The sequence below is a fragment of the Schistocerca piceifrons genome, chromosome 2 (assembly GCF_021461385.2).
Source record: "Schistocerca piceifrons isolate TAMUIC-IGC-003096 chromosome 2, iqSchPice1.1, whole genome shotgun sequence".
Classification (NCBI taxonomy): domain Eukaryota; kingdom Metazoa; phylum Arthropoda; class Insecta; order Orthoptera; family Acrididae; genus Schistocerca; species Schistocerca piceifrons.
In genome coordinates, this window is record NC_060139.1 from 1,075,805,070 (window position 1) to 1,075,824,265 (window position 19,196).

The 19,196-nt window shown below is 45.0% G+C and overlaps 1 protein-coding gene across 1 annotated transcript in view; it reads right to left on the reverse strand.

Annotated features, from left to right (window-relative positions):
• LOC124776133 (trichohyalin-like) overlaps positions 1-4,324 on the reverse strand; it is a 9,173-nt gene extending 4,849 nt beyond the window's left edge. The window contains exon 1 of the mRNA XM_047250969.1: positions 4,265-4,324. Coding sequence (XP_047106925.1) covers positions 4,265-4,324 — 60 coding nt within the window. The remainder of the gene's footprint in view (positions 1-4,264) is intronic.
• Positions 4,325-19,196: the final 14,872 nt, after the last annotated feature.

A 19,196-nucleotide genomic window follows, 5' to 3' on the forward strand; every position in this document is an offset into this window, starting at 1 on the left:
CCTACTCGCCGGTCATCTTCTGTCTTCAGGAAACAAAGCTGCATCCCCATGACCGCTTTGTTCTCCCTCATTTTCAGTCCGTCCGATATGACCTCCCCTCTGTTGAAGGCACTCCAGCTCATGGAGGACTCATGATTCTTCTCCATGATACTCCCCATTATCACCCAATCCCCTTAAACAGTTCCTTCCAAGCTGTCGCCGTCCGTCTTTCCCTTTCTGGATACACGTTCTCTCTTTGTACGGAGAGAGCATACGATACCTGTTGGAGGACAGGCATCCTCCGCACACTGTTCTCTTGGGGCTTTCGAGGCCGGCTGCCCCTTTTTTTTCGCGAATTTATGGCAGAGCGCACATTTAGGGTGCGGGTGAACACTACTCTCTCCCGTACTTTCTCCCAAGAAAACGGGGTACCGCAGGGCTCCGTGCTGAGTGTTGAACTGTTTGCCATTGCCATTAATCCAATTATGGATTGTCTCCTTCCTGATGTCTCGGGCTCCCTCTATGTAGACGATTTTGCGATCTACTACAGCTCTCAACGGACCAGCCTTCTTGAAAGACGTCTTCAAGGATGTCTCGATCGCCTCCACTCGTGGAGCATCGAAACCGGCTTCCGTTTCTCACCCAGTAAGTCCGTTTGTGTTAATTTTTGGCGACGTAAGGAGTTTCTTCCGCCCTCCTTACATCTAGGTCCTGTCAACCTTCCGTTTTCCGACGTCGCTAAATTCTTGGGTCTTATGTTTGACAGAAAACTGTGCTGGTCCTCCCACGTTTCCTATCTTTCGGCTCGCTGTCTGTGTTCCCTTAACACCCTCCGTGTCCTGAATGGTACCTCCTGGGGAGCGGACCGAGTGGTCCTTCTCCGCCTCTATCGCGCCTTAGTGCGCTCGAAATTGGATTATGGAAGCATAGTTTACTCCTCTGTTCGGCCGTCTATTCTTCGGCGTCTCGACTCTATCCACCACCGTGGATTACGTTTAGTGTCTGGAGCTTTTTACACCAGCCCTGTGGAAAGCCTTTATGCTGAGACTGCTGAACCTCCGCTGTCCAATCGGCGGGCAGTCCTTCTGAGTCGTTATGCTAGCCATCTGTCTTCCATGCCTGCTAATCCAGCCCATGACCTTTTTTTCGACGCCTCCTTTGATGTCAGGTATGCAGGCCGCTCCTCCTCCCTACTACCCCCGGGAGTCCGCTTCCGTCAACTGCTCCATTCTCTTTCCTTCCGCTTTCCTAAAACCTTCTTCACAACTTGGGGTACAGCACCGCCTTGGCTCCGTCCCCGGATCGACTTGCTCAGAGACCTATGTCAATTTCCCAAGGATGGTACCCCTACACTTGTTTACCGTCGGGCATTTGCTGCTCTATGTGCGCAAATGACGGAAGCCACATTTATTTACACTGACGGCTCGAAAACATCGTTAGCTGTAGGGAGTGCCTATATAGTTGGCGACACCCCAAATCACTTTCGGCTTCCCGACCAGTGTTCGGTTTATACTGCGGAGCTTTACGCTGTTCTCCAGGCTGTCCACTACATCCGCCGCCATCAGCGGATACAGTGCGTAATCTGCTCAGATTCTCTCAGCTCTCTCCTAAGTCTCCAAGCTCTTTACCCTGTGCACCCTCTGGTCCACCGGATTCAGGACTGTCTGCGCTTGCTCCACCTGGGGGGCGTCTCAGTGGCGTTCCTCTGGCTCTCGGGACACGCTGGTATCTGTGGGAATGAGGCGGCCGATATAGCGGCCAAGGCTGCAGTCTCTCTTCCTCGGCCAGCTATTCAGTCTCTTCCGTTTACCGATCTCCGGAGCGGTTTATGTCGCCAAACTGCTCATTTATGGCATGCGCATTGGTCAACACTTCCCCATAATAAATTGCGGGAAGTGAAAGCCCTTCCTAGCGCTTGGACCTCTTCCTCCCGAACGCGTCGTCGGGAGGAGGTAATTTTAGCTAGACTCCGGATAGGGCACTGTCTTTTTAGTCATCGACATCTTTTAAGCGGTGATCCTCCCCCACTCTGTCCCCACTGCTCTCAGCTCTCGACGGTCAGACACCTTTTAATTGAATGCCCCTATTTTAATCCGTTACGCTCCCGTCTACAGCTATCGCCTGATCTATCGTGGATTTTAGCAGATGACACGCGCTCAGCTGACCGCGTTCTACAGTTTATTAGTGACAGTGAAATGACGTCAGTCATTTGAAGCTTTTTTTTTGGGGGGACAACCAACCCCTTTCTATAGTGTGTTTTTAAGCATTCCTTCTGCCTTTAGTTTCTCAAATTTTATGACTTTGTTCCCATTGCTGCTGATTTTAAATTTCGTTTTTTTCCTGTTTCCTACGTCACGGGCTGGGCGCTAATGACCATAGAAGTTTTGCGCCCTAAAACCACAAAAAAAAAAAAAAATGGGCCGCGTTTACAGCGGCAGTTTCCTCCGCTGGTGCTGCACTGTGGCGCGGTGAGTATGTGGGATGTATTTGACGATCTGTAGACCACTTTAGCGTGGTTGAACGGTCAGTGCAATATGGCGATCTGTACAAAATAGTTCTACCGCTGAAAGTCTCATCTGCAGTGGTAGTTTCTTGGCGGAACGGATCACCCCCCTGTTTTTAGGGGTTCCTTGTACGTTTGCAACTAGACTACAGGTGTTTCGTTCATGAATCTCCATGTCCGTCTCTCTTACACTGTCTCAGTACTATCCACCACCGTGGCACCCGCTTCGCCAGTGGCACCTTTTCCACTAGCCAGACTGAGATGGTTTTCCGAAGCAACTGAACTACCTGTGTCATACCGCCGTGACTTTCTCCCTGGAAAATACGCCTGCCGTTTGTCTGCCATGGCGCGGCCATCCATCCTATGCCACCTTCTTCGGTGACTCCTTTGATCGCCAGTAAGGGACACATCCCTCTTCTGTTGCCTCCTTGAGTCTGTTTTGGCTATTGCTCCGTCAAGATAACTTCATGCCACTTGCTACTTTCCCAGTGGGTGTTAAGTATTCATCACCTTGGCTTTGTGCAGTTGCCCGTGTTCAACTCGTAGTTCATTCTCTTCCAAGGGACACTACTCCAGACTCCCTCTACTCTCATAAGTAAGACACTACTCCAGACCCTCTATATTCTCAAAAGTTTCTCGTCACAAAACTTCGCCTTGGTACCTTTAAGTATACTGATGGTTCTCAGACTGACCTTTGTGTCGAGTGTGCCATCGTCACTGGCGCTGACGTTTTTCAGTATCGGCTTCTGGAACACTGCGCAGTATTTACAATAGAGCTCTTCAGCCAGCATCAGTACATGCAGCGATGTAGGCTTTTGAATAACGTCATGTGCTCCTATCCTCTGTGCCCTACAGAGCCTCTATGTGCTGTACACCATCCATCCCTTAGTGCAATGAGTCCAGGAATGGTTTCACTTCATGGAGCCACTATGATGTTTATGTGGGTCCCTGGTTACATCGGTCTGATTGGAAACGAGGTGCTGACGCTGCTGTGCCACAGCTTCAGTCCTCATTCCTTGGCCTGCTAGTTCTTCCAGTTCCTCATATGATCTTTTATCTATATCATACTCCACAAGCCATGTAATGGTGTGCTGTGGAGGGTACTTTCTGCACCACTATCTGAGCCATGCAGCCCTGTTCCACTCGCGAATAGTGTATGGTTCTAATTTCTCGAATTTTCTCCTCATAATCCATACGAGAAATGGATGTGGAGGCAGTGATATGTTGTCTGACTCGTCCTGAAAAGTGCTGTCCCGAAATTTAAATAGTAACTCTATCCGTGATTCACAACGCCTCTCTTCTAACATCTGCCGGTGGAGTTTGTTTAGCATCTCCGCAATGCGCCCTCGCTATTTAAACGATCCGGTGACGAAACGTGCCGCTCTTCGTTGGATCATCGCTATCTCCTCTATCATTCCTACCTGATAGGGATCCCAGATAGATGAACAATACTCAGGAATCGGGAGAAGAAGCGGCTTATAAGTCACTTCTTTCGGGGATCCGTTATATTTCATTAAGATTCTTCGGGTGAAACGGAGTCTGGTGTCTGCTTTTTTCCCCATGTCTTTTTTTATATGGTCATTCCACTTAACGTCCCTCTGGATAGTTACGACTAGTTATTTTACGGCAGATGCTGTCTCGTGCTGTTTGTCATCAATAGTGTAGTTGTACAGCAGTGGATTGTTTTCCTATGTATGCGCAACATGTTACATTCATTTATGTTCAACTGCCAGAGCCTGCACCAATCATCAGTTCTCTGCAGGTCGTTGTGCAAATTCTTACCGTCCTCTGGCGTTGCTGTCTGTCTGCAGTTGGTGTCACTTTAGCATCTCCACTGGTCATGGGGAATTAAACATGCCCCAGCAGCTTGGACTTCCTCTCGGCTTTCTCGCCAGAAAGAGATCATCTTCTGTAAGTTGCGTATTGGGCACTATATTTCTAGCCATCGCAAATTAAGTGGGGATCCCACTACTGTGCTGATTGCCCTAAACCTTTGACGGTTCAACATTTCCTGATAGAATGCCCTTTTTTTTAAACTGCCAGCATTCTCATTTATATTTGCCGTCTGAGCTATTGGCCGTTTTAGCGAACGACTTATGGGTTGGCAACCGCGTTTTGTTTTTCTGTCGTAGATATATGGAGAAGAAAATTCAATCTTCAGTTCAGAAATTTAGTTCAGGACCTCCTTTGTCTCTAGGGCGTATTTTATAGACCTTTCTCGAAGTCCATGTTTTTAGCTGTCTTTCTTTCCGTTGATTGGGCTTAACGTTTAGTCGTTTTTAACTCCTTTTTCGTCTTCGTGTTTTACATTTCTGACACGGGCGCATATAATCCTAGGTGTTTTTCTTCCCAAAAACAAAACAAACGGAAACTGTGCCCACAAACACCACTACCGCCAGGTCCATCATCATCGTGGTACTAACTGGTGATACCAACTCTTTCGACAATGCAGCTGTACCCTGGACTGTCGCATTCCCTATCATTGACCTACACTGCATTGGACCTGGCTTCGACATTATTCTGTGTGTAGCAACAGTTATACCCCTGCCCACCCTGTAACAGATTACCAAATACGCCCTGCAACTGCATTTAAATATTATGGTTGCTATCACTTCTGGGACAGAATTTCACAAAGGTTCATTGATAACTCGAATGTGGACTGCTAATACCCTGCAACTTCCCACAATGCTTGTGAATCTATTGTGGAAAGGATGCTCTCTTAAATGGTAACTACATGTGGTATACTTCCATGAAGTGTAACACAGTTCTGAACTCTGCTTGAGCACCCTACAAAGGACCGTAGCGATGCTGAAGAGAAGACCAACAACCAAATTTGGGTGAGAAATGGCTGCCAAGTAGCAGGCGGGTTTGGAAGTGTATCAAGAGTCATACTCAATCACTGTTTTCAGCGTTCAGGAAGGGGGGTTAGGTAATGCATTCAGCCATGTACACCTCGGTACGTGCTTATATATCTCTGATCTACTTAATGGAGGTGAGGTCCAGTTTCATCCTCCTTCTGAAGCTATTGCCAGTAAAAGAAAAAGGACACATTAATGTCCAGACTCAAGATGATAGGGATGAATATTACTTTCCAAGGTCACTTTTGGCTGGCAATAGAAATTACCCAACAAATGCAGTCATTTGTAATAATTAAAATATGTCTAATGGCCATGGCCATTAAAATTTCTAAGCCATTTCGTTCTTAATAAAACTCCAGGACATTTCAAATGCACACTGTACTCGCATGGTTCCTCTGAAAGGTCACGGCCGACTACCTTCCCTACTCCAATGAAACCAATGACCTCGCTGTCTAGTCTCCTCCCCCAAACAAAACAACCCCAACATTTCAAAATTCGTGAGGGAGTACACTTAACATTCGGTTTATATTTACAGACTTGGAGTTAATAGAAAGCCAGAAGATGACCATGAACACACATTGCAAAAAAAGGTAGTAAAGCATAAAGTAGTTGGACCACTCTACTTTTCAAAATTTGCTCCCTTGGCACCCCAAACATGTAGATTTCGTGCAACTATTAAATATTGGGAAGCAGCACTGCTTGTGAATCAAAAGAATGTCGCTCCTGATTTATCAAAACATTTTGGTACAAGACATTTGTCACAGATGCGTCACATCTTTCACAAGGAGATATTATCTAGGAGGACACCTCATAGTTTGCTCGAGCCAGGAACAGCCTTGTGTGGAATTGCCTGCTGTCCTTAAAGGTCAAGAACATCCACTACCAGATCCAATGTTCCTTCATTGCGTATACAGACTTAGTGCCTTCTAGCTCCTGTGACACGTTTGTGATTATGACCCCACTGCCACCCATACAGTCGTCACAGAACATTTACCACCATACTCAGCAGAATATGAACTTGTATAGTCGTATGACTCGTATCACCAGTTTGATTCACATGTCGGGAATAATCCTGTGAGACGGTGGTTGGCTTAGCTCGAGAACCTGGTATGGAAGTTGATGGGATTTATCGCAACATCATTTTCGTGACTGACTCGTAGATCAATGATGCCATGTATGAGCAGCCAGCCGATCGTCGTGTTGGTGGGCTGCCATTGCATAGAGAAGACGAAAGTCCTTGTAGAGACCATAGTGATATATGGGGGAGGTTCCACAGTGCATCTCACAACTAATGCAACTTAGAGCCAACTATCAAGCTCGTCTCCATCCTCTTTCACAATTTGAGTAGGCGTGATGCCCACTTACTCGTTCAACACTTGGTTGATTCTGGGTTGAAAGGTGATAGGGTTACTCATTCCTGCTACCATTGGAAAGAATATTTCATCTTTCAAGAGAACCACATCAAATATATTGCTTTAATTCGTGGAACCGCTTTGCCTCGTGAACGTCTCTCTTCAGAGTCTTCGCCTCAGGAAGCCATGCATATCACCAGACTACATATTCCAATGATGCAAGGTTTCAGTTTGTGATAAAGAAGGGGGTCTGTCCACATGAAATCCTGGATTTGTTGGAGACACTCTATGAAACGGCATTGCCTGACATAACCACACTGTCCGGTATACTAATGGGCACTGCAATAATGGAAGTGGAGGATGAGCAAGATGGGAATTTTCGTCTAAAGTTTAGCGTCCATTGTTTAGGAGAATATGCTAGATTATAGACTAATAGCAATGTACGCTTCCTCACGTACATTTTAGAGTAGTTCTACTTTCTATTTCTTCATGCCAGGTCTTTCGTGGGATTCGGTACACGCAATGTCAGCATTGAACGGAATATGTCAGCATTGAACAGTTGACTGGTGTTGACATCTTGCTCTTCTATGAACGCAGAATTCATGGGAAACTTTCCCAGTGACTGCACAGTACGCCAAGATGAGTAACTCATGGATGAGTGACGAGTAGTACAAGCGATATAATGATTTATCTAAAATCATTTACCTAGATGTAAACCACCTCTGTGGGTTCGCCGCACAACAGAGCCAGCCATTTCCAGGGTCCCGATGAATGTGTGAAGGAGAAACTGCCAGTCTAAAGGATAAGATCCGTGAACCAGGTGGGGATGCTGGTGAAAGAAAGATCTTGGCCTTAGAACTGGCGTATCTCGCCCATTTGCATGATGAAGTCAGGTGCCAATATATTAACTTTGGGATGGAGCCCTTTTGTGGGAGTGGGCTCTCTGGACACAGCCGGGGAACAAAGAGCATTATACGAGGTGCATTCATGTTCTAAGACCTCCGATTTTTTTTCCGATGAAACTGGCGTTACTTCTCGACGTAATCGCCCTGCAGACGTACACATTTTTCACATTGCTGACGCCATGATTCCATGGCATCGGCGAAGGCTTCTTTAGGAGTCTGTTTTGACCACTGGAAAATCGCTGAGGCAATAGCAGCACGGCTGGTGAATGTGCGGCCATGGAGAGTGTCTTTCATTGTTGGAAAAAGCCAAAAGTCCCTAGGAGCCAGGTCAGGTGAGTAGGGAGCATGAGGAATCACTTCAAAGTTGTTATCACGAAGAAACTGTTGCGTAACGTTAGCTCGATGTGCGGGTGCGTTGTCTTGGTGAAACAGCACACGTGCAGCCCTTCCCAGACGTTTTTGTTGCAGTGCATGAAGGAATTTCTTCTTCAAAATATTTTCGTAGGATGCACCTGTTACCGTAGTGCCCTTTGGAACGCAATGGGTAAGGATTACGCCCTCGCTGTCCCAGAACATGGACACCATCATTTTTTTCAGCACTGGCGGTTACCCGAAATTTTTTTGGTGGCGGTGAATCTGTGTGCTTCCATTGAGCTGACTGGCGCTTTGTTTCTGGATTGATAAATGCCATCCACGTCTCATCCATTGTCACAACCGACGAAAAGAAAGTCCCATTCATGCTGTTGTTGCGTATCAACATTGCTTGGCAACATGCCACACGGGCAGCCATGTGGTCGTCCATCAGCATTCGTGGCACCCACCAGGATGACACTTTTCGCATTTTCAGCTCATCATGCAGGATAGTGTGCACAGAACCCACAGAAATGCCAACTCTGGAGGCGATCTGTTCAACAGTCATTCGGCGATCCCCCAAAACAATTCTCTCCGCTTTCTTGATCATGTCATCAGACCGGCTTGTGCGAGCCCGAGTTTGTTTTGGTTTGTTGTCACATGATGTTCTGCCTTCATTAAACTGTCGCACCCATGAACGCACTTTCGACACGTCCATAACTCCATCACCACATGTCTCCTTCAACTGTCGATGAATTTCAGTTGGTTTCACACCACCAAATTCTGAAAACGAATGATTGCACGCTGTTAAAGTAAGGAAAAGTCACCATTTTAAGTATTTAAAACAGTTCTCATTCTCGCTGCTGGCGATAAAATTCTATCTGCCGTACGGTGCTGCCATCTCTGGGACGTATTGACAATGAACGCTGCCTCATTTTAAAACCATGCGCATGTTTCTATCTCTTTCCAGTCCGGAGCAAAAAATCGGAGGCCTTAGAACTTGAATACACCTCGTATTCTGCCCTGTAAAAACATTAAGTAATGCCACAGATTTGGTATGGAATGTTAGAATCACCCGCAAAAATTACTCCGAGCAATGTTGTCATGGATTTCCATGTTGATGAAAGACTGTAGAGATGTCCTAGATTCCAATGCAGTCCATGAAGGCTGTCTAGATTGGTATGTGTGTTGTGGACCTCTCCAAACTCCACATGTACCGCTTTCAGTATGAGTTTGCGAAGCCAAACTTCGTCAATCCCAAGTTACATTGTATGGATGTAGTCAGTTTAATCTACTGGGTTAAAGGCAGGGATCCATGTGAAACAATTAGATACTCCTGAAGAACTGAACACTTCTGGACACCCAGCTAATAATCCTTTTGAAATAATACCAGAAAACAAGTAGGTTATTGGCGTAATCAATGATGAAGTGAATGGATCACAGAATGTGGAGTTTGTTGGCACTCATATCAAACATATGCGAGTACTGTGTAGATGCAGATGCAGCCCTGTGGCGGGCTAATGGTGTGCATAGTGTGGTCTCAAATGTTATCTCGATAGAGAATTAGTGTGCCTGCTTTATGGCATTGGTGCGGCTCCATAAACAGTCAGTATATAGAGATTTGATGAGGGCTGCTGCATCATAACATACGGTTCATCTGTGCAGATTAACAAATGACACTATGTGATCAAAAGTATCCGGACATCTGGCTGAAAGTCACGTGAAAGTTCTTGGCGCCCTCGATTGGCAATGCTGGAATTTAATATGGTGTTGGCCCACCCTTAGCCTTGATGAGAGCTTCTCCATTCAGGCGCTGGAAGGTTTCTTGGGAAATGGGAGCCCGTTATTCATGGAGTGCTGCACTGAGGAGAGGCATCGATGTCGATCGGTGAGGCCTGGCACGAAGTCGGCGTTCCAAAATATCCCAAAGGTTTCTATAGGATTCAGGTTAGGACTCTGTGCAGAACAGTCCATTACAGGGACGTTGTTGTCGTGTAACCACTGTGCCACAGGCCGTGGCTTAGGAACAAGTGCTACATCATGTTGAAATACGCACTCACCATCCCCAAATTGCTCTTCAACAGTGGGAAGCAACAAGGTTCTTGAAACATCAATGTAGGCCTGTCCAGTGATAGTGGTACGCGAAACAAGGAGTGCACGCCCTCTCCATGAAATACACGACCACACCATAACAACACAGCCTCTGAATTTTACAGTTGGCATTAAACACGCTGGAACATGACGTTCACTGGGCATTCGCCATACCCGCACCCTGCCATCGGATCATCACATTGTGTACCGTGACTCATCACTCATCACATAGTTTTCCCACTCTTCAATCGTCCAATGTTTACTCTCTTTACACCAAGTGAGGTGTCGTTTGGCATTTACCGGCGTGATGTGTGGCTTATGAGCAGCTGCTCAACCATGAAATCCAAGTTTTCTCAACTCCTGTCTAACTGTCATAGTACTTGCATTGGATCCTGATGCAGTTTGGAATTCTGGTGTGATGGTCTGGATAGATGTCTGCCTGTTACACATTACGACCCACTTCAATTGTTGGTGGTCTCTGTCAGTCAGGCGAGGTCGGCCTGTGCGCTTTTGTGCTGTACGTGTCCCTTCCCATTTCTACTTTAGTGTTACATCGTAAACAGTGGACCTAGTTATGTTTGAGTCTGGAAATCTCGTGTACACACGTGGCACCCAATCGCCTGACCATGTTTGAAGTCCGTGATTTCCGTGGAGTGCCCCATTCTGCTCTCTCACTATGTCTAATGGCTACTGAGATAGGTGATATGGCGTACCTGGCAGTAGGTTGCAGCACAAAGCACCTAATATGAAAAAATACGTTTCTGGGGTTGGCTGGATGCTTTTGATCACATAGTGTAGTAAATAGACGCATTTTGTGTACCTCAAATACATACCATTATAAATAAAAATGAAAAATATTAATAAGCAAAATACAGTAAAAATGTATTACAAAAACAAAATTGTTTATAATCTGTTGGTTAGTTTGTTGTAGGGACTATAATAGTTACATCCAAACCCTGCCGCTAGATAATTATTAGTTGCAGCAAACATGAGTTTCTTCCCAGTAATGCTCAGACTTCGAATGGAAAAGCCTACACAGTCGACTTAGTTATTAAGGGTTATAATGAGGGGGAGGGGGGGGGGGGACGAAGGTGAGCTCGAATCTTATTGGTCCACCTTGGTTTCCTACTATTTTATTGTGCTCCAATTGGCTGAAAGACGTGGAGTGGTTACATGCGGGTTTTAAGAATATATTAAATAACCTTCATCGAGTTACGTCATGATCTTGAATATAACTCGTACAATTGCCTAAGGAGTGCGGTTAGTTCCCCTGGATGACCTTGATAAAATCCCAGTGGTTTCCTGTGTGAAGGGGAGTTATCTTGAATATAAATTGGCGAAGTGGGTAATCTGACGCTGGATGGTCAATAAGTGGTAAGATTATCTTCCCTGAAACATGCATTGCTATACTGTTGCCCTTTAAATCGCGTCCCCTTATATCCTGTTCTCTGTAGATGCCTGTCCCTTTAAATCTGGAACAAACGCTGCTATCCTGTCCCCAGACAAAGCTTATTTCACTCACATGTGACACTTTTTGGGGATAGAATTTTCAGTATCATTAGTGCATAACATTTTTGTAATTAAATGATGACTCAAGGAACCAGATTCCTGTGTACTGTAGCATAATTTTTACATGTCAGTAAATAGTTCATTAATTGTAACAAAAGTTCCACCTCATTTTGCCACTGAAGTTATATTTTATGGTGGTTTTCGTTTTGAAATGAGTTTTCCTCCGGTATTAAGATGAGCAATAAAAGGAAATGCATATTAACATTTTGAGGACTGAGCAGCTAGGGTTTAGTTCAAACGACGGATCCTGTGATATTTCAGTTTCTTGACTTTGTAAGAGGGCGCTTTGCCTGTGAAATCCTGCAAAGAAACAGACTTAGAATTAGAATTTGTTATATATGCCTTAATATGAAAAAATTTCAGACATTTTAGAAATGAAGTCCTGTTTTATTAGCACCAGGGATATTCTTAGTGTTGTGGTTAATTATGTTTTTGACATTACTAGTAAATTACATTATTACGTTGTACAATGTGTGCTCATTCATTTCTTACAGTTCCATACACATAAAAGGTCGAGAAGACAAACGATGTTGCCCTTGGAGTTAGCAGAGGAGGTAAGTGTTTTTGTAGATTATTCAGTCACTTTTCGGGGGGGGATATTTAACAACTAAAATATGCAGCATTGATATTGCTCGATGAAACTAACTGAAAATGTAATTTTACATTGAAGATTGGTTACATTTACCTCATTGTGTAGAATTTCCAAAGGTTTTGGAAAATGAATCTGTATATCACAATCTTCAAAATAGTGCATGGCATCTTCTCTCGCATTTGTGGAACATCATTACTTTGTATTTAAGTTTTTAGTGAGTGTATTTCTTTTACATGGTTAATTTCTTGGAAAATGTACTTCTGTATTTTCTTCATAATTGCTAGGAAATCGTATCATATTGCTCAAAAGTGTAAGTTGTCTCACATTTTTTCACTTGACCTTCTTTGTCAATGAGTTACGTTGAAAAATGAAAAACATAGTGGTAGGACACACAGATGTTAAAGGTATTTTCGGTGTCTTTTATGTATTGTCTGTTATCTACAATACTTATAAAAGCAAAAATACTTGACAGTATCTATAGGTTGCTAATATTTTATCTTGTTGTCGATGTACACACATAAAAAAGTTCTGCATCACCGCAGTTCCCAGAACTCCTGGAATTAGACGTTGACTGTGGATGTTGTATTACAGACAGTCTGACTGTTCAGGGATATCACTAAACCCACCCAAAGATGTAAAGAACCATGCATGATCAACACCTGTTACACAGAGGGGGCCCGACAACCGATCAATTCTCGTCATTCCACCAGGAAGGAGGTACATGTTGTCTGTAGGTCAACCATGTCCAGACAGTCAATACCGCGCTTTGGTCGCTTTCACATTGTTACTTTGTGCCAGGAAGGGCTCTCAACAAGGGAAGTGTCCAGGCGTCTCAGAATGAACCAAAGCAATGTTGTTTGGGCATGGACGAGATTGACAGAGAGATTGACAGAGAGACTGAGAGAGAGAGAGAGAGAGAGAGAGAGAGAGAGAGAGAGAGAGAGAGAGAGAGACAAGAACTGTCGATGACATGCCTCGATCAGGCCGCCCAAGGGCAGAGGATGACCGCTACCTACGAATTATGGCTCGGAGGAACCCTGAGAGCAACGCCATGTTCAGTAATGCTTTTTGTGCAGCCACAGGACATTGTGTTAAGACTCAAACTGTGTCCAGTAGGTTGCATGATGCGCAACTTCACTCCCAGAGTCCATGGCTAGGTCCATCTATGCAACCACGACACCATGCAGTGCGGTACAGATGGGCCCAACAACATGCAGAATGGACTGTTCAGGATTGGCATCACGTTCTCTTCACTCATAAGTGTCCCATATGCCTTAGAGACAATCGTTGGAGACCTGTTTGTAGGCAACCCGGTCAGGCTGAACGCCTTAGACTCACTGCCAAGGCAGTGCAGCAAGGTGGCGGCTCCCTGCTGTTTTGAGGTGGCGTTATGTGGGGCCAACGTACGCCGCTGGTGGTCATGGAAGGCACTGTAATGACTGTACAATACGTGAATGCCATCCTCCGACCGACAGTGCAACCATATCTGCAGCATATTGCCAAGGCGGTCGTCTTCATGGACGACAATGCGCGCCCCCGTCGTGCACGTCTTGTGAATGACTTCCTTCAGGATAACGACATCGCTCGACTAGAGTGGCAGCATATTTTCCAGAAATGAACCATATCTAACATGGCTTGGATAGATTCAAAAGGGCTGTTTATGGACGACGTGACCCACCAACCACTCTGAGGGATCTACGCCAAATCGCCATTGAGGAATGGGACAATCTGGACCAACAGTGCTGTGATGAAGTTGTGGATAGTATCACACGACGAATGCAGGCATGAATCAGTGCAAGAAGACGTGCTATTAGGTATTAGAGGTACCAGTGTGCACAGTAATCTGAACTACCACCTCTGAAGGTCTCGCTGTGTGGTGGTACAACATGCTATGTGTAGTTTTCATGAGCAATAAAATGGGGGGAATGATGTTTATGTTGATCTCTCTTCCAATTTTTTGTACATGTTCCGGAACTCTAGGAACCAAGGTGGTGCAAATCTAATTTGATGTGTGTACTTAGTTCTTGTTCATTAAACAAGTTTTCCATATTTGGTCTCCCCCCCTCCCTGAGGCTTGGGGTTCTACCATAAGTTCATGCATGGCTTACACAGGACCCATAGTTATACCAGCCCTTTCTTCCTTACCGCTCCGCATTTATCCTCCTTTCGTCCCTGTCGTAACTCCTCCCACTCTGGCCCCTCTGCCCCCCCTCCTTAGTTTTCATACCTACAGTATGTTGACCTGGCCAGCCATCTGGTTTTCTGTGTTCCTTCCAGTTTTGTTGCCATTGCTTTTTCTTTTTGATCCTTCCTTGTTTAGTGTTTCTGGTCCCTCTTTGGAGTTTGACCTCCACTTATAAATTTTCTCTCTGTAGCGTGAGATAAACCATTTGGGGAATAACTCCCTCCTAGTACCTAAGGCGTCGATACCTCTACCCCTTCCTTCCCTGGGGTAGCTCCACATGGCATTCTCTCGTTCAACTCTCCCATTGGGCGTCTTCCACCCTCTGCCATTTCGTATTGGCCCTACTAGGTTGGCCAGTAGTTTTTTACCCAGCAGTGAGCCCAACTCCCAATCCTCCTCACCTTGTAGTTGCGGGGCCCCCCACCACCGTGATCCATATTTTGCTGGATTGCCCCTGCGTTTCGGCCCTTCTTACTACATATCCCCTCCAACCTTCCTTGTCCTGCGTGTTAGCAGATGATCCTCATATGATAACATCTGTCCTCGGTTTTCTTCGCGAAAATGGTCTCTTCCGGTGTTCAAATCACCGAATATTCGTCTGGAACTGGAGGCCATTAGTTAGCGTTCACATTGCCTATGGAGCCGTTGGCCTTGTCTCCACAGTGGCCGGGTTCTTCTCCCCTTTTTCCCCTGCATTTTGCCTGGTTTCTCTGCCATTTTGATTCCCCTTTTTTGATCTTCTCGTGGTGTTGCCCACATTGTCACGATCATGGTATTGCGCATGCTACGGTATTCTGTATGGTATGGTGTGGTGTATGATATGGTATGAATGGTGGAGCTGATGCCCCAAAGCGCATTGCGTATCTGTAACGGTCCTGCTCTCTCTGTTTGCGCCCACCCTATCCTGATCTTTCCTCTCCCTGCTGCCCTTTCATACCTTTAACCTCTTTCTTTGCCCATTTCACCTTCCCCTTGACTGACTGACTGTCCTTTGTGTTGTCTCTCTCTGTTTCTGCCACCTTAGATCTCAGGACTGATGACGTTGCTTTTTGGTCCCTTCCTGCCACCCCAGCCCATCCCCAATCAACCAACGAAACAACCAACATTCTTGATCTGCCCTTTACACTCCTTGATGTCGCAGTTTCGCTGTTTTGGAACAAATATCTTCACATATTGTTTCCTTAAAATTGAGTAATTTACTGTTACTAACTTTATGGTTAAGGCTGTGAGATCTACGTTTTGTGAAAACTGCCTGCATGTTAATTCCACTACATAGGCTGACTAACAGCTACAGAATATGGAAGTGGAAAACCGATCTACTGTAGAAATACAGTAGATTCTGTACTACCGCATAGCAGTGTTACTTCCTATACCAGAAATGTGTCTGTATAAATGGCGCAAGTTGAATACTTATTTAGTTTTTCTTTCCTTTTCCATATTGATTTTATTACGTTTTTGTACTAGGAAAAAGCTTCAGCGTATCCCATAAATTCTTGTCTCTGAACGTACAATAGCAAAAAATGTACGCTAGACATTTATACTGTCAAACCCTATCTTGGAACCTTTCTCCTAGATAAGTCAGTACTTATCATTAAGTTCCTTCTTTTGAAGAATTTACGTAACAACATTATAACAGAACTCGCTCTGTCCATTCTTCATTCAATTTTGATTCTGTTGCTTACTTTTCTAAAATCTTGTCTTGGCTGCAAACAAACACCTACACTAGTCACAAACGTCAGTAAATATGGTATTTATATTACATGTGCCCAGTACTTTGCAACCTCCAAGGCGCTTGGAGTGCCTTGCAGGAGATCAATCTTCGTGCAGGATGTAGGGCACAAAAGGCACTGGAGCATGTGGCTTGTGGTTTGTTCTTGTCCACAATCACAGGAGGTATCTTCTGTTATGAAGCCCCATCTCTTCAGGTTGTCTCTGGATCGTCTGACTCCTGACTGTAAACTTTTTAAAGATTTCCATACCAGCCAGCTCTTGTTGCGTCCAGGTGGTAGTTCTTCAGCTTCTGGCGTCTGCAGGTGAGGCGTCGACTTCTTCCATAACTCCAGCCTTGCCTTCTCTGGTGAAATGGTGAGCTTCTCGGATGTTCTCTGGAAGCTCTTTTCTCTGGAAGCTCTTTCTCGATCTCAGCCATTGCTGTGGTGGATTATGTCCGTGCAGTGGATGGGCACTGTCCTGTTCCACTTTGTCTCTCCTTGTTAGCAACCACTGTTCTGTGTACCCATGGTGGCGCTATTCCAGCCAGGCAGTAGAGCATATCAGTTTAGGTAGGTCTTAAGCAACCTGTGATCAACCTGCAGGTTTCGTTGAGAGCAATGTCTAATTGTCTGGCATGATATGACCTGTACCAGACTGGAGAAGCATATTCAGCAGTAGAACAGCACAGTGCCATTGCAGAACAGCAAATAGTTTGTGGATGTGATTCCCACTGTGTCCCTGCTAGTTTGCGAATTAGGTTGTTTCGAGCGGAGATTTTAATTTTAGTGTTCTTGCAGTGAGTTTTGAATGTCATCTATCGAGAGTGACTCCCAAGTATTTAGGTAGATGATGATGATGATGATGATGATGATGATGATGATGATGATGTAGTTGGATGCCTGACCATGCAATATGTAGCTCACGATTAGCTTCCCTGTTCCTTAAATGAAAGGCACACCGTTGTGTCTTCGAAGGGTTTGGTCTGAGTTGGTTCCGATTGTAATAGTTTCACAATGTTGTAAGTGCTGTTGTCAGGTTTCTTTCCACTCTTTCAAAGCATGAGCTCTGTGTAGTAAGGACTAGGTCATCTGCATATAAGAATCTCTTTGTGCCTGGGGTCAATGGCTGGTCGTTGTTATAAATGTTGAAGAGAAGTAGAGCCAAGACGCTTCCCTGAGGTAGACTATTTTTCTGCGCTCTCCAGCGACTGTGTTGTCCTTGAAATTCAACAAAAAAACTTACGGTTTTGGAGGAGGGTGCTGAGTAGTCTAACGAGGTGGGCGTTCTTGATCATATTGTATAATTTTGCATGGAGTAACCGATGGACAGTATCATACGCTGCTGTGAGATCCACGAAGACCACATCAGTTACTTGATGGGTTTCAAAGCCATTCCCTATAAACTGAGTGAGACTCAAAAGTTGCCCTGTGCAGCTTCTGTTTGGTCGAAATCCTCCTTGTTCAGGTATGAGAAAAGGGTCTATTACTGGTAGGATTCTATTCAGAATCATACGTTCGAACAGTTTATAAGGGTGACACAAAAGGCTAACTGTTCTGAGGGTCTATTACTGGTAGGATTCTATTCAGAATCATACGTTCGAACAGTTTATAAGGGTGACACAAAAGGCTAACTGTTCTGAAATTCTTGGGATGATTTGCTTCCTTTCCACGTTTCAGAAGAGCTATTACCCTGCTCTTTCGCCAGATCTTTGGTATATGGCACTGGTTCATGCAGTTGTTGAAAAGCTGCAGGATTCACTTTCTTGTTTCTGGACCGAAAATCTTGAGTTGCTCCATACGGAAGTCATCTAGACAGGATGCTTTACCAGTTTTGCTCTCCTTAATAGCCTTGTTTAATTCAGATATCTGGAATGGGAGAGTCAGATTCCTCGTTTGTTCTTGGGCCTCTTGCTGTACTTTCGGAACTTTGATTCTATGGCTTCCTTTCGCATTCATGAGCAGTTGGTTTGCTATCTGATCTGCAGTAATGCTGCAGTGTGATGTGGATCTGGTTGGGTCATTATTGAGGCGTCTCAATAATCTCCACGCTTTATGACTGTTTCTGATGAGATAAAGTTCTTCCTTCGTTTTAACCCAAGAATTCCTTTTGGATTCTTTCAGAGATGCAATAAGTTTCTTCCCAGCCAGTAGCATTGTCTCCTCGAATGGATCTTCTTAGAATAGCACCTTATACTCTGTAAATTGGGCAGTGAGTTCTGAAGTTAGACCAGGAATGTATGATGTTCGACAACCCCGAGGAATTGGAATTCTGGAGCACCTCTTTACAGCCCTCAAAAAAGTGTCATATGAGTCAGGTGAAGGTTCAGTATTGGGAATTGCAGCGTCCAGCGTTTCTGTAAACTTCGGCCAGTTGGCTTTCCTGAAGTTTAACCACCTTCTGAACGGAACTGTCTGTGGTCTAACTGCTGTGTAGATTTCGCACATGATCGGTCTGTGCTGTGTATTTGGAGTAGGATTGCAGACAGGTTTTATGCACTGTTGTGAGATATTCTCATTGCAAAATATCAGATCGGGGTTGTATCTGCTTTTCCATCTGCCACTGATGAAAGATGCAGTTTGCTTAGGGTCATGTATAAGGCTCAGATGGTTGCCTTCCGCCCATTATTGTAATACCATTCTCATCATCATGCTCATAGCCCCCACGTGGTGCTGTGACAGTTAGTCACCAGTATGTTGACTATAAAAGTTATCTGCTAGTATGATTTTGAGATCAACGTCCGGTGGTTTGTATACGGATGTGACTGTACAGCCTTTGATTTCCAAAGTTTCCACTACTTCTCATAGTGCCTGAAAATGTGAAATATTTCCCACGTCTTCAACAGCAGCATTCCAATTCACACCCGACCTAAGCAGTATCGGCATCCTTCCCTATTTGAACACAACAACCTACTCCTTGCTACACATCACGTATCAGTAGAACATACATAGATGTGAGACCTGTCCCATGTGTCCTACCACTGTCACCTATTTTTGTCTCATCGTGGGTATCTCCTACAGTGTCAGAGGCAGGGCCACCCGTGAACGTGGCCACACAGTCTACTGACTCAGCTCCAACCATTGTGCCGCACCCCCCAGTGG